The sequence below is a fragment of the Penicillium subrubescens genome, assembly GCF_028828155.1.
Source record: "Penicillium subrubescens strain IBT 31985 chromosome Unknown utg000006l_segment0_segment0, whole genome shotgun sequence".
Classification (NCBI taxonomy): domain Eukaryota; kingdom Fungi; phylum Ascomycota; class Eurotiomycetes; order Eurotiales; family Aspergillaceae; genus Penicillium; species Penicillium subrubescens.
Window position 1 is genome coordinate 1540477 of NW_026643156.1, and position 15169 is coordinate 1555645.

The 15169-nt window shown below is 47.7% G+C and overlaps 6 protein-coding genes across 6 annotated transcripts; 4 read left to right on the top strand and 2 right to left on the bottom strand.

Moving 5' to 3' along the window:
- Nucleotides 1-545: 545 nt before the first annotated feature.
- On the top strand, nt 546-1641 carry N7473_009050 (aldose epimerase family protein; the record flags this gene model as incomplete). The annotated part of the gene is made up of 2 exons (XM_057154989.1): nt 546-1042; nt 1143-1641. The coding sequence occupies 2 exons, from the start codon at nt 546-548 to the stop codon at nt 1639-1641; spliced, it is 996 nt and encodes a 331-aa protein (XP_057006119.1).
- Nucleotides 1642-4171: 2530 nt separating this feature from the next.
- On the top strand, nt 4172-5483 carry N7473_009051 (Zn(II)2Cys6 transcription factor domain-containing protein; the record flags this gene model as incomplete). The annotated part of the gene is made up of 2 exons (XM_057154990.1): nt 4172-4869; nt 4932-5483. The coding sequence occupies exons 1-2, from the start codon at nt 4174-4176 to the stop codon at nt 5481-5483; spliced, it is 1248 nt and encodes a 415-aa protein (XP_057006120.1). The 5' UTR covers nt 4172-4173.
- Nucleotides 5484-6638: 1155 nt separating this feature from the next.
- N7473_009052 (MFS transporter) lies at nt 6639-8821 on the top strand (the record flags this gene model as incomplete). The annotated part of the gene is made up of 8 exons (XM_057154991.1): nt 6639-7013; nt 7076-7342; nt 7401-7420; nt 7480-7811; nt 7872-7913; nt 7971-8166; nt 8225-8495; nt 8711-8821. The coding sequence occupies 8 exons, from the start codon at nt 6639-6641 to the stop codon at nt 8819-8821; spliced, it is 1614 nt and encodes a 537-aa protein (XP_057006121.1).
- Nucleotides 8822-9223: 402 nt separating this feature from the next.
- Nucleotides 9224-9997, bottom strand: N7473_009053 (uncharacterized protein; the record flags this gene model as incomplete). The annotated part of the gene is made up of 1 exon (XM_057154992.1): nt 9224-9997. One exon carries the CDS (start codon nt 9995-9997, stop codon nt 9224-9226), a length of 774 nt encoding a protein of 257 aa, XP_057006122.1.
- Nucleotides 9998-10256: 259 nt separating this feature from the next.
- Nucleotides 10257-11054, top strand: N7473_009054 (class I SAM-dependent methyltransferase; the record flags this gene model as incomplete). The annotated part of the gene is made up of 1 exon (XM_057154993.1): nt 10257-11054. The coding sequence occupies one exon, from the start codon at nt 10257-10259 to the stop codon at nt 11052-11054; it is 798 nt and encodes a 265-aa protein (XP_057006123.1).
- Nucleotides 11055-14385: 3331 nt separating this feature from the next.
- Nucleotides 14386-15099, bottom strand: N7473_009055 (uncharacterized protein; the record flags this gene model as incomplete). The annotated part of the gene is made up of 1 exon (XM_057154994.1): nt 14386-15099. The coding sequence occupies one exon, from the start codon at nt 15097-15099 to the stop codon at nt 14386-14388; it is 714 nt and encodes a 237-aa protein (XP_057006124.1).
- Nucleotides 15100-15169: the final 70 nt, after the last annotated feature.

A 15169-nucleotide genomic window follows, 5' to 3' on the forward strand; every position in this document is an offset into this window, starting at 1 on the left:
GTTGCTCCGTTTTCCGCTTATGCAACTTGAATGCCTTGGTGCCTCAGGATTCACATCAATGCCTGAGGAAACCCATTTATGCCTGATCCATTTATTGTGGCCTTATAAATAAGGTGTCTAGGCTGGGGCAAAAGAACCCGCCTGACTCAATGGAACTAACCAGGTTGAGTACAGTTTCAGGAGTCAGGACAGCTTAAAAAGCTAGCTTCAATACGGAATAGTATTGGCCATATGGCTCGTACCTCAGGCTAAGAAAGCAATAAAAAACCCGTCACGGAAGAATTCCCATCTCTCATATAGACAGGCTCTTAGCCCTCTTTAGGCTAAACGTCTCCTCGAGCATGGGATTTAACCCCCGCTCAGCAATTCCGTGCTGATTGCGGGGTTCCAACGTCATGCCAGACCCAACCATCCCACAAATTCTCCGGCTCCCCTCCAAACATAAAGTATTTCAATATTCACCCTCTACCTTTACAATTGAATCAGTAAAAAATCCTCCCTTGTAACAACACCCCCCGGGCATCCTGTACATACCCACTTGCGCCATGTCTGCCCCCGAACAGGCCGAATTCACCTTCCTGCCACTTGGCGCCGTCATTCAAGAATTCCGCGTCGGCGGCCACAACATCGTGCTTGGATTCCCCACACAGGACCAATATGTCAAGTACAACACCGCGCATTACGGCGCGACTATTGGCCGTGTGGCCAACCGTATCAAGAACGGTGTGATCGATAACCTGAATGGTGAGAAGATCCAGTTGGCCCAGAACAACGGGCCGAATGCCCTGCACGGTGGCCCTACGGGCTGGGGTAAGCGTGTCTTCGATGGCCCGCATACTGTTCAGCGCCATGGTCGCGACGCCTTGCTGTTCAAGTACCTCTCCAAGCACGGCGAGGAGGGATACCCGGGCACTGTCGAGGTGCGCGTGTGGTACACGGCCAGCAAGGAGGGAGAGGCAATCACCGTGTTGACAGCCGAGTACGAGGTTGAGTTTGTTGGTGACGAAGCCGAGGAGACGGTCGTCAACATCACAAACCACAGGTTTGTAACCCTTTTCTCCGGAAAAACATTACCAGAGACACCCCCACCCCCCGCAATATCTACACTCCTAGTTATTACAAAGCTAACACTTACCATCCAGCTACTTCAACCTCGGTGACGGTCCCACCATCACCGGAACAACTGCCCAACTCGCCACAGCAGACTATCTCCCCCTGGACAACACCGGTATTCCCACGGGACCCATCGCCAAATTCCCCGAGGACGTAACAAACCCCTTCGTCCTCGCCGCGACGGGCCCCCACATCGACGACGTCTTCATCATGGAAACCGACTCGACCAAGATCCCCCTGGACACGCGCAGCCTGCCCCTGCGCCGTCTCGCGCAGTTCAACCACCGCAGCACCGGCCTGCACCTGGAGGTGCACAGCACCGAGCCAGCCTTCCAGTTCTACACGGGCAAGTACATCGATGTCCCCTCGATTGATGGTCGGCCAGCGCAGACCGAGGGGTCGGGCTTCTGCGTTGAACCCAGTCGGTACGTCAATGCGATTAATGAGCCTGAGTGGCGGAATCAGGTGCTTTTGAAGAAGGGGGAGGTGTTTGGTTGTAAGACTGTGTATAAGGCGTGGAAGGAGTGAGTGTGATGAGGAGGAGCTCTGGCATAGGGAGGGAGGTAACTGTTCGTTCTACTATGTTAGTGAGAATCTTGGATGCCGAGCTTGAGCCGAGAGATCGCCGACTCGTATGATGGGAAAACTCAATAAAAGACAAAGTTTTAAGTTTCCAATGCCGGCGAGATATTCTTTCGTAAGAAACAGCCTATTCTGGCAAGATGTCACTTCTTCTTCTCTCTGTCTGTTTCTCGCATGGATACCATTACCCACTACTGCTGCATGAAGTCATGAAAACTTCACGCCGTACTTTACCTCAGATCTAGACCTAGACACCTTGCCACCTTACCTACCGCATGGAGACTTGGCTTGATTTGTCTGTCTTAATGTCTTTAACCTCGGCACCCGGCGAGTGTGGGCGAATCCCGCTGTGCCGAGCCGAGTCACTGTTATCTCCGTGCCAGCAAGCCGATCCGCGGATCTTTTCGTTTCGGCAGCCCGCGCTGCGAGACTCGGCGGGTATACACTCAAATTCGGATGAGAAGGGAATTGATCACTAGTCACTGGAAACAACATACAGTAGGAAGGAGTTATCTTTTTGGTAAACTATACACATAAATTAAATAGTAGTTCATCATATATAGATCAGAATTTCTTTCAGAGATACACTGCCTTTCTTTCCATTGTGCTTTGCTCTATGCCATACATCATAATACAATCATCGAAATTTTCCTCTACTGAAATCATGCCGAGGTCCCCAGTGCTGTGAATCCTCGAATCCCAACGATGCATACTATAACCTGTTATTCCCTTCTACTGTACAGTAGTTTTCGAAACCAGTTATACCTCGGCACTCTTGCGACGTCACTCTCGGAAAATAAATCCGAAATACGCTAACTTTCTCCAGCTTACCGCTCTATAAGTTCGGCAAAACAATATTAGTAATAGCCTTACATGACGGGTGAGTTATTGTAATAATACCGTAATGTTTTATGGAACCACTGTTTGACTTCAGAGTATCTTAGTTAGAACGAAAGGTATCCTTAGATACGCAACAATGAAGCCAAGTTGGATTGCAGTTGGAACACGTGACGAGGTCAGCGTCGGTAGACACGTGGTAGCAGGCCGACATGTAAGGATTGTCTAGTGAAGGAAGAGATCCGACGTCTCGGGGATGAGATGAATCTCGGGAGAGAGGGAAAGAGAGATTGATTCAATTGATCTCAACTACATACACAAGATCGCAATACTGATAGTTTAGATGAAAACATAAGGAAGGGCAACTATTGCGGACCAAGGAGGTTCGCAATAAGTAAACATGAAATGATGGGGAAAGCAGTTATCGCATCCGATATTGTTGGAAGAAGCAATGTCAACGGATAGAGCGTTAAGGGAAAGTTCCGTCGGCGAGAGGGCTCACCGGTTGACGGATGTGAATCTGTTGAAGATTGATATGCAGGGACGGGTTCCCTTCTGCAGAAAAAAAGGGTGCCTAATGAATCAAGCAGCAACAGCCTAAGGCAACATGTACCTTATAGGCTGCACTATAGAAATACGTTCTAATACCTAGGTACTTCGGTAGCCTATACGCTACGCGATCTATCTTAATTCCCTCTTCGTCTAGCGTACTTAAGACTAGAATCGAACGAATAAATAGATCTGGCCCTATGTAACGGGCCAGAGCCCGATGTTGTTCACGTGTGTCACGAGAAAGCCTCTATACTTAGACACTCAGGAGGCCTTGTGTTTACTTTTCCTCAAGCTTTCGATAGACAGATTGTCGGCCACACCCAATTGAATCAAGTTCGGTCTGAGCCCTTCACACCCTAATTCTCTTAGATCTATTTAGTTATCTAAATAGGAAGTAGGAAGAAGGAAGAGCCTAGTAGTGCGACCCAGGATGACATCGTAACAGTGACCTGCTCGGGGGTGAATTACGTTATCCGTAGTTGATTAAGAATCTTCTGGCAGATGATTTGGGTTCTTGAGCCAAAGAGATATAACAGCAAAGGCCTGTACTAGCTATGAATGACCAAGGATGTACTAGCCAATGGTAGCAACGGATTTAAAGGGTAATACAGGGCTGACAATGATAAAAGTGTGGATTCTGATGAACTGAACTATCGAACTTCATGGGAGTTGGAATACGGTCCGATCTCCATGAAATTATCAATGACTCAGGGGTTACTAGCCCGAGAGAGTCTAGATATAGCAAGATTACGTGTAAAACTGTAAATTAAAGAGGGATTTACAGTTCTCATCCAGCCACAGTTGTAGCTGGCGAATCAATACAATGCGGCAATGCCAATATCCATTCCCTGGCAAAACCTAACTACCTCCCGCTCACCGCTGACTGATATTGCGGACAGAACTAGGGCGGTGGACTGCATGTGGGTCCTTGAGGTAGCTCGGAATTCCATGCTCCGTTTCGGAGTTCCGGAGTTCCTTGTGTCACTGGCGTGCACGCGGGATACCAACCTACCCTACCAACCCCGTCTATCTTTTTCCATTATCCCTAGGTTCTCCGCCAATATTGATGGCATCGTACATCTGAAGTCGATGATGAAAAACAGAAAGCAGCCTCAGCCGCGCAAAAAAGCTTGCCAGGGTTGTACGACCGCCAAGGTTCGGTGCGACCTTGAGAAGCCGAGCTGCTCGCGGTGCCGGGCACGTGGTAAGCAATGTCGGTATTGTTGGGGCTCGGTCTGCTCGGATGGTCTGGGTCTAGGTGACCCCGCGACGTTGGGTAACAGAAGCCCCCTTGATGAGAGCCTCAGCTTTCAGCCAATCCTTACGGGGGATTCTACGGCCTTTGCCACTGCAGAATTCCTAAGCCCCATCTCTGGTCAGGCATCCGAGATACTACCCATTGGTCCTGAGCCTGAAGCAACGCCCACAGTGGACACTGGCTTGGACTTTGACAATATTGATCTTGTGCCAATGACAGACGCAGAAGAGATCCGAGATCGCTGGTTGCGCACTTACCTATTTTCTGCCACGGGAGAGGTGCCTAAGCTGTTTAGCCTCTTCACTGTCCAATTTGTTACCTGTGTGCTTCGTTCATATCCCGGCCGTCTCATTGAGAATCATGGCCTTCCACCGTTTATTCATCCACTGCAACTCAGCAATAAACCGATGCCTGGAACGATGGCCAATTGTATTTCTCTGGTGCGCATGTGGATGAACAGAGTCGCCGGAAGCGAGGGGATGATATTAAGTACCGTCAAACAGGAGATGGAGACAATATCTCGTGGGGTAATTTATGTCTCCTATTGTTCTATTCTCCCTTCGAAAATATGTTACTGACCACAGAGTAGGATGCGATAGGTGATCTCGAAATTGTATGCGCTTTCCAGGCATATCTCATCTATTTAATCACAGCCTACTTCTTCCCGATCGGTAATACGTCTCTAGTCGATGACTCGAGTTTGATAACCATACAAAACTTGGCATTTCGCACCGCAAAGGCAGGTTTTACCTGCAAAGCGGAGTTGTCACACATGGCCCCGACTTGGGAATCTTGGATTATTGCCTCGTCCAAGCGACGTACTTTACTCACGATGTATCTCTTCACAAATGTGTACAATTTCGACAAGGGTATCCCGAATTTTTTATCCAAAGAATTGGGCAATACACTCGCTCCAGAGAGCAAGGTATTGTGGGAGGCATCTGACCGGCTTTCTTGGACAAAGGAGTACAATCGCTACCTCTCAAAGTGGGAAGATGGACTGCTGCAGATTTCGGAGCTATGGCAGTCGCCGGAGACGGGCTCGGAGGCAAAAAGAAAGCGCATTGAGCGATGGTTGCAAGCAACAGATGAGTTTGGAATGATGCTCTTCGCGGTTTGTGCACATATCCATGGTTGTTAACCGTCCTGAGTGTGTTGGAGACAGACATGTTTGTCCTATGCTTTGTACATCAAAAGGTTATGCTATTGAAGCTGACAAGCTATCAGGATTCGCTTAATAAACTGTATGATATAAAGAAGAACGACTTTTGGGATCTCAGTTCGACCAAGCGTAGTCGTGAAGTAAGGCCTTGTCCATCGGGCCCGAATATCGTCTGCCTCAGAGGTGGGAGTCAAGTCAATTTCTCAGAAGTAAAGCTCGTTCTTTTTGGGAATCCCTCTGGGAGATTGTCCCTGGGACTGCTGGATCGGCGGACACCAGATGGTGTTGTCAACACGCGACATACTAGGAGCATCAGCATCTGACAAGAGGAAATGGCGTTTGTAATGCTGCTGAAGCAGGGAGTGAATAAACATGCACATCTAGATATTCAAAGCGTCCGAGTTCTGTTCCTAAGCCTCCCTGTGCTGGGCGCGTGTCAGGTTGCACCAATGCTGAAGCCGTCGTGTCATAGACGCAGTTTCGGACTGTCAATCTACACCACGAGCATCCGGAATTTTTTAGACTGCGCCGGGCTTTGGCCTCCGCGCAACTGCTGCGGGCTTTCTTGCGCAGAGGACGAGGTTTCTTTCTGGGCATGGTTGGCGTGGCCATGCTCGCGATCTCGCACCGTCAATAAGTTATTTACCTGATGAGTGAATTGCAAACTCACGAAGGCATATCTGGACAGTTCTCGGTAGATATCCTAACTGGACTCCGATCGCCACGGAGCGCCTTTATCCTAGCGCCACCAAATCGGGGGCAGGCTCGGAGCTCCGACATGACCCCGACGATCAGACATATGATATCGAACGTAAATCGAACGTACTGCGTAGATTCTGGGGGATGGATATACATTTGTTGTTCAGGACGTAGTACTATGATTTGCAGTACTAGGCTATGATAGTTCTTGTATCGAATATTTAACTGCCCAAATCATTGTTTGGCGGCTTGGCCCTAGGCAGTTTCTGAGCAGCGTGCTACTGTGCCACCTTAGAAACGTGCTTTGTGCGGAATTCCGGCATCCATAGGAAGCGGCAAACTGCTCGGAGTAGCCACTGGCTACTGTACGCTCTGTCCACAAGTATTTAATGCGATCGACGCACTCAGAGAGAGCGGGTATAGCAAACTTCGACCATGGAGAGTCTGAACATTTTGGTCCGTGACAGCCTATTCGGTCGGCTGCTGAACTATGCGTCGAAGGGCCGATTTTTTTCCTATAATGGATCTAAAACCCTTGAAGATGAAGACCTCCCAAGCCCAGACTCCCAGCGCTGGATCATAGTAGGCTTTGTTGGTCCCGATGATCCAGATATCCCTCGAAACTGGCCCACGCTGGCAAGGACGGTCGCTGGACTCAATGTATTGCTCTTGAACTTCAGTTTCTATGCAGCATCAGCACTCTTTACGCCAAGTATCTTGGGAATCGGAGAAGCATTCGGAGCTACCACTGCTGAGGGCACACTGGGACTCTCGCTCTTTGTTATTGCATACGGAATTGGGCCTCTTATTGTATGTCTGCGCTTCAAGTAGACCACAGGTACAAGGAATGTACTAATCATGCATGTTTCCAGCTTTCTCCTCTGTCAAACCTGTCGACCATCGGGCGTTCGCCGGTATATGTGCTTAGCTGCCTTGTGTTCTGCTTGCTCAACATCGGAACGGCTCGGGCAAAAAACCTACAAACTGTTCTGGTACTTCGCTTTTTGGGGGGCTTCATCGGAAGCACGCCCATCAGCGTCGGTGGCGCCTCGCTCATGGAAATATACAGGCCATCTGAGATTCCCTATGCAATTGCATTGTACGCAGTTAGCGGAGTTTGCGGGCCTATTCTGGGACCGGTATGTCTGTCTACGTGCATCTAGACTTCCACAGCTTTTACTAATTTTGATAACACAGCTCCTTGGAACCCTTGTAATGTTCGTCATCGGTTTTTTGAATTGCTGAGTATTATCTGACATGAATAATCATCGTACAGAAAGCGTTGGAAAACCTGGAGAGCAACGCTCTGGCTCCTTTCCGGCATCACTGCCTTCACAACCATATCTACTTTCTTCTTTCTACCTGAGACGCTGTCCTCGAATATCCTTCTACGACGAGCAAAGCGCCTTCGCGAGCAGACGGGCAATCCTGCCTACCAGAGTGAAGCTGAAATCCAATCACCAAGCGAAAATCTCGCTCTACGCATTGTTAAGGACATGGGCAACGATATCAAACTTGCCTGTCTGGACCCAGTCATTCTATTTGTCAACGTGCACACAATGCTAGTTTACGGTGTCCTGTACCTTTGGTTTGAGTTCTTCCCGTTCGGTAAGTTAAGCTCTCCTGGAAGCGTTTTGCGCACGTTATACTGACAGAGTGATCGTATAGTCTTTAACGGCATTTATCATTTCACCGCAATTCAGCAAGGCCGTGAGCTTTCCTGGGCTGACTTTGTACGAAGACTGGGCTACTAACATTTCTCTCCAGTTGCCTTCTTCGGTATCCTCGTTGGAGCATCGGTTTCGGTCGTTGCATACGTTCTGTGGTTATACTTTTCCTACCAGCCACGAGTGGCAAATGCAAATGTCGTTGTCGAGCCAGAGGCTCGCCTGGTCCCTGGACAAATAGGGGCCGTTTGCATTCCAATTTCCCTGTTCGTCTTTGCATGGACATCCCGAGCAAGGTAAGCTAGCCACTTAAGTCAATGGATTCTAGAGAGGATTTTAACCCGCTGCCAACAGCGTACACTGGATCGTTCCAATTATCGGAACAGCATTCTTTGCACCGGGCTTCTACCTCACCTTTCAATCCGTCCTCAATTACCTAGGCGAATCATATCCGCGCTATGCGGCAAGCGTATTTGCCGGTAACACTTTCTTCCGAAGTTCGTTTGGAGGGGCGCTCCCACTAGCTGCACCACGCATGCTAAATGCACTTGGAATTGGATGGGCCTCGAGCATACTGGGGTTCATCTCCGTTGCTATGGTACCCTTACCTTTTATTTTACAACGAGTGAGTTTGCTGCTAGGACTGCGTTCTGTTGTATTAAATTAGGTATAGAATTATTTGCTAATTTGCATAATATAGTATGGCAAGAGACTGCGTTCTTGGAGCCAATTTGCGAACTAAGCAACACATCTCAAGGCCTTTCTCCATATTGGCTATACTGGCTTCACACTAGAGGCCATAATGTCAACTGCGCTTGCTTCATATCTCTTCGACATTAGGATATAGAACGTTGGCACGGCCTGGTCGGGAAGATCATCTCGGCCGACTCGCCGGTTGATGCCTCTCTCTTCGAGACTCTGAAACCGTCAGCGTCCACCAGTCTCTGCTAGATTTAATATTCCATCAGGACTCTATCCATTTTTTCCTTTCCGTACAATTACCTCCTTGGATTTACCGGTAATTGAATTTTATTACAATGAAAGATTTGTTTGTCCCACTGCCAGCTCCGGTGATTGGAAATAGTACTTGTACATCATGCTCTAGCTCTCAATTCAATGTCTAGTAGGCAACGTCTCTTATACTGCAATTGAATAGCACTTTGAAGAGCTGTCGACAACACTACAAACCCTAAAACAGCAGAGGAATCTTTCTGTGCGAGGGAAAAGACCACAGTGATTTTGGACAGCTTCTTTCTCGGCTGGATCAGCTCATTGTTTGGGATCCGTCAAGAGCTTAGTGGTTCATCCTTCTCCCTTACATTATGTACATGATCAATTGGCGGAAGAGATTAATTAGTTCGCACGAACTCCAGGCTCGCTAGTCTGGAAATCAGGATCCTCCTCAATGCTTACACCGGCATCCTCCAGTAAATGAGGGAACCATCTTAGCATTCTGTCGCGAAAGATCTCGTACCCGGCTCCCTTCCGTAGAACCTTCATGTTCTCTGCATCGAAATTTATGCCACCACGCCTGTACGCCTGCCATTTCTGTAGACCGTAATCCACCACCAAGTCTACCGCGTCAATCACCCTCGGCTCAATATCTTCAATCCGGAATCGTTGTCCCTGGCCGGTCAGATTGGCCGAAGTTCCGAACGTTAACATGCCCTCGGGGTCCTCATCGCAAAGGCGACCGAGTTCCCGTAGAAATGGACCTTCGGGAACTGCGATACTGACCGTATCACCCTTGGTGACCTGGGCTAGCGTAGCGGGATCGAGGGTTGCCAAACGCGGGTGAAGGTTTTCGGTATCGTATTTGGCAATGATCCCCACAATCATCGCCATATCTTCTGTCAGGACCCGTGTCATCTCAAACTTGGCCTCGGAGAGCACATGGATTTCGCGGTGTTGTTTATATGTCCCGATGATGCCTATGTTGTGGCCTTCCCGACGGTCTTTGGCTGAGAAAATCCGCTGGATTCCAGCCTGTGTGCTAGTCAAGAGTGCGTAGCCGACATCGGTTGGAATAATGACAACACCACCACGTTTAAGAGTATTATAGGTCTCTTTAGCGTCGCGAGGGACGTTGGGGGCGGTACCTAGCTTGGGTATGTAACGGGGAGCCATTGAAGGTTGATGAAGATTTGTAATTTAATGCTGGTCAAAGTAGGAATATATAAAGCCAAGCGACTCCGAAGTCGAATCCGGATTTCCGCGGAGTGGCGAGTCACCTTGGAAGTCAGATTCGGAATTCCGATCCTAATTGTCTTACGGACTTTTGCATACACATAAACCTATAAAGTACATTAAATTCAACCATGATTGAGTTTTGGCAAACTACACAATCACAAGCTCGATCAAGCCAAACTGAATACTACAAAAAGCGATGGCTGTCTACATAACCGACCACTCCACTTCTGTCCTCAAAACCCACAGTTGGCGCACAGCGTCCAATTCTGCCGCCTACCTCCTACCGCATATAACTCCGACGTCCAAAATCCTAGACATCGGGTGTGGTCCCGGCTCAATCAGTGTTGATTTCGCCCGCTGTGCAAATCATGGTCATGTCATAGGGATCGAAAATGTCCCTGATCCGCTCGACCAGGCTCGACACCTGGCCGCGTCGCAAGGCGTGACTAACGTCGATTTCCGGCTGGGCGATATCCACGCTCTCGAGTTCCCGGATAATACCTTCGATATTGTTCATGTGCATCAGGTGCTGCAACATATTGCCGATCCTGTCAAAGCGTTATGCGAGATGAGGCGTGTTGTGAAACAGGGTGGAATTGTCGCAGCAAGGGAATCTGCGTCTATGACCTGGTATCCAGAGAATCCCGGGATCGGCAACTGGCTCGAAATTACTCAACGAATGGGAAAGGCGAAAGGCGGGAATCCGCATCCTGGACGGTATATTCATATCTGGGCGAAAAAGGCTGGATTTGACCTGGCGAATATCAGGAAGAGCGCCGGGTCCTGGTGCTTTAGTACTCCGGAGGAGAGACAGTATTGGGGTGTATCGATGGCGGAAAGGGTGCTGTTTTCGGGCTTGGCGAAGACGGCTGTCGAGGAAGGGTATGCGACAAAGGAGGAATTAGAAAGAATTTCCAAGGGATGGAGGGAATTTGTCGAGGATGAACAGGCTTGGTTTGGGCTGTTGCATGGGGAATTATTATGCTGGAAGTAATTAAATGGCCCGTCCTACGTCGTGCCTAGCCTCTCCGTCCGAGCCTAACACGTGTCACACCCAGATTCACCAACATATACGAGGTGGTACGTTTTGCAGTCTGATAGATTATGCAGATAATAATCTCGTAAATCAACATTTTGCTTTCTAGCACGTTGCCGTGTAGTCTTTTTGACCAACCGTTGGCGATAATAGCTCTCATAATGCTAGAGGTTCTAACTATAATCTGGAACTTGTTGTAGAGAAATACAGCTATACTATCGAGGTACGAGCTAGGTTTCTCATATAGATAATCCAGGGCTTCAAGCATCAAGGGTGGCACAGTTCGTTCTCGACCTATTCGGGTTTGAGGGGCGTAATTGCTTCCAAATTGTCGTAGGTTTCTGCGGATACTAATGCTAGTCAGCTTGTTATATTCAGCCTGTTTCGCTATTTTAGATGTGGTGAAGGACTGGCTCTCGATTGAATTACGAATTCAAACGAGCTTTGTAAGAGAGAGTCTTGGAGCCATATCGCCTTGAAGTGATAGGGGCTAGGCTGGTGCGATGCGTTGACAAGTTGCACTGTACTGTAGAGAGTCGAAGGTGGCCACAGAGGTATGTAGCGGGTGTATGAGCAGTTTCGTGTAAAATACAACCCTCGCTGTCCGATAATTGTATTGTAAAATACACAATCTACTATAGAAAGCGGTCTGAAATTGAGACCGGGAAGACCTGATCCAATCAGAGCTCACATGTGACGGATTTATTTTCCGGCAATGATGTCGCAAGAGTGAGGAGATTTGACTGATTTCGAAAACCACTGTATAACGTGATTCCAACCTGAGATAGACCAAAAGCTCCATACCTTAATTCACCAACAGGGCATACATTCTGTAGATCTATCGCGATATACCCGAGCCCCTCCAATAATCAATCCCAAATCCACTCTTCCTACTACTTCATACAATAGTACACTGTACAGTAATGCTAGTAGTAGATAGTAGGAAACACTACTACTGTTTGAACAGACTATCCGACCCATTCTCGTGCCCCAAACCCAACTCAACTCAATTAGAAGTTAGAACCAATTTGTTGTCCAGCACTATTCAAACTCAAAAGAAAAAAAAATAAAATAAATTCACGCAACCCACCCCAGACGGGCCGACTTATCCAGATCCCCTGCACGAATGCCCCCACCCAGCGGGGCCCTTCGAGAAGCCTTCCAAGTTCCCCCTTCCACTCAACTTCTCGAGTCCCAAAGGATGCTGACTGTACGGAATATGTTCAGTATAGTATGGAATCACGCGTGGCTGGGCCCCATACATACCGATTTCCTGGGAGTCGGCAATGCGGCTACATAGATCCACTTATGCAAACTCTGCCCGAGACTCGAGTCAGGACTTTAGTTCTCCACTTTCACTCCCAGAAGAATCGGAACTCGGGATGCAGGGCGTTGGCACCCTTGGCCCTGGATGCAGGTTCCTGTTTGGATGAGCGGCGGAATTCTATTTTCCTGCCATACTACTGCGTACCGTATGCATACTGAATGCTTCGTGTTTTGGTTTAGTACAGTAATTATCATGCCCGTTTGCCGTCTAGATCGGAATCGGGAGTGAAGGTTGATTCTCGTGGAGAGGACTGGCTAAGTCGTTTTAGGTCTGGATCGGGCCACCTACGTAGGTGATCATGTGGTGGGAGTGTATGGTTTTCCTCTTTGGTTGGAGTGTGCGGGTTTTTCTTTGTTCTCCTTAGTGAGTGGAATTGTTCGTATGTCTCTGGACTTTGGTTTGGGTACAGAGCTTTTGTAGTAGGGATACGTTGGCTTGTTGACTTTTGTAGCTGTTTACACATTCTGGTATGGAACTATCTCCAATGAAACGATATCATTATAGACGCGGTATAGTTGCAGTTTTAGACATTTTATTTAGAATTATATATTATTACCCCATGGTATCGATGTAGCCTGTCTGGTTCTACAGGTTGTCAAGGAACACTGGAGGGTACTATGAAACAATTCTTCCATTTAGTACATTTGATGCTGGTCACTAGATTTATCTGCGGCCAGCGCCGTGGACACTTCGACATCATTCAAGCAGATTAAATCTTCATCAACTTCCGAATTCTCGACATTTTTGGCTGGTAATAAACTCCATCGTACTATTTAGACACTCTTTTGGGTGACTATACTGTCCTGATTAGAGTAGGATAAATGTGCTTTGCATATACACATCAAGATATATGCTGCCGTCGATATCGTCGATGCTGAAGTAACTTATTAGAGCGCACCATAAGAGCAATTTTGGTTTAATCACTGACTGAATCCCATGTCATTGTTCAAATAAAATCCTAGTCGGCATCCATAGTGTCGGCATCCATAGTGTCGGCATCAATGATAGCATTCTGATCTTCCTCGGCCTTAATCACCTCGTTTTCAGGGACTGGTATGCGGAAATGGTGGACGGTGGGCTCAGAAAGAGATAAAACGTTGAAACAGAGAAAGACAGAAAGAACGCGAACATGAAAAATAAAAGGAGCTCCTCCATGTCAAGGTATTCAATTTCAAGTCGTGGTTTGCTGCTTTGATAGATGCCTCCGGCCACTTAGCCAACCATCAGGCCGGATAGTTGACCTAAAAGTTGATATTTAGAGGTCAAATGGTAAGAGGTTTGATACTGGTGCAGGTGGCTCAAAGTCAAAAACAATATAGTAATTTCAATCGAGAATCTTCTTCTTGCTTTTTCTTTAGTTTTAAATGCTCATGCAAAGATAGCCGGATGATGGTACCCGGAAAATCTATTACATCTGGCAATATAAAGACCCGACTTTCTGTTTTTTTCTAAAAAAAAAACGACAAGAGGGAGCACATTCCAGGTGAATCATCAAGCCTTTCCTCCCATCAAATGTCATCAAAGGCTCGGCTCAGCGAGCCGGGTACATGTACCCGGCGGGAGTGGGGTTCACCAAGCACCAGGTCAATATGCTATCTGTTTTTTGTTGCACAGCCTTCACATAGGAGCTGCGACACACAAGTTGCTCCCTACTACTAGATTTCTTCGAGAGATTTTTTGTCTCGATACCGAGGTTACGTTAGAACATGTAAGGCGTTTATTGAAGGCGGCTATGTCAGACTTTACTGTTGGTGTGGCCCTGCAAGTTATATCGCGACAGGATGAAAGATTGTAAAGTAAGAGTTTGAATAAAGATTTATACTAAGCCAAACAAGCTTGAACAAACAACTAATGACGGTAGCTTCTGACTAGCAGCTCAAGTCACCACTTAGCTATTACAAGAGTAGCGCAGAATATCAACCCCGAACCCGGTACCCCGAGACATCATTTCATATGTCGAATTCATTTTCCGGCCTCAACTTCTCCGGCCATATCTCCCATAGTATCAAAGCGCCAGTCAAATACATTCTCTGCCAAATTTCCCATTGTGGCGCCTGGTCGCTCAATCCAAGCAGATTTGATCCCAATTTTCTTTGCGGGGTGATGATCGTGGAACTGACTCTGAGCAGTTTGAAGGACCTGAGAAGGTTCGACATCGAAAGTTGATTTCACCGTCTTCAGCATGTATTCAAAATTGCGAAGATCCGGCTTGTATGAGCCCACATCTTGAGCAGTGATGATCAGATCGAATGGGAAGCCTTCGAGACTGCCTGCGTTGGACTTTGCGAAAGATTCACGATCGACATTCGATAGAACCACCAGCTTGTAATGCTTTGAAAGACGCTTGAGAGCATCCACCGTATCAGGGAAAGCGGGCCAATTGCCGATTGACTCTCCGAATTGCTTGCTTTCCTCTTGAGAAGGAATCTCCAAACCCAAACGCTTGGCGAGTTCGGGGTGGATTGTTGTCAACAATTGATGGTATGGCATTTCGGGAGTCTTGGTCTGTTGTTCACGCTCCAGCTCATGGTAGAGTGTAAGGAGATGCTTGCGTGTGAACTGAGCTTGGTTCTTGTCCAGAGTAGGTTGGAATGCACCAAGGATGCCCCCTTCCCAGTCGATCAAAGTGCCGTAGACGTCGAAGGACAGCACACGGAAGTCTGAGAGTTGCGCCATTGTCAAGTCTTGTTTGAACTTTCTATCGTATAACTGATGAAAGATGGATATGTAGATAGAAAGTAGATGG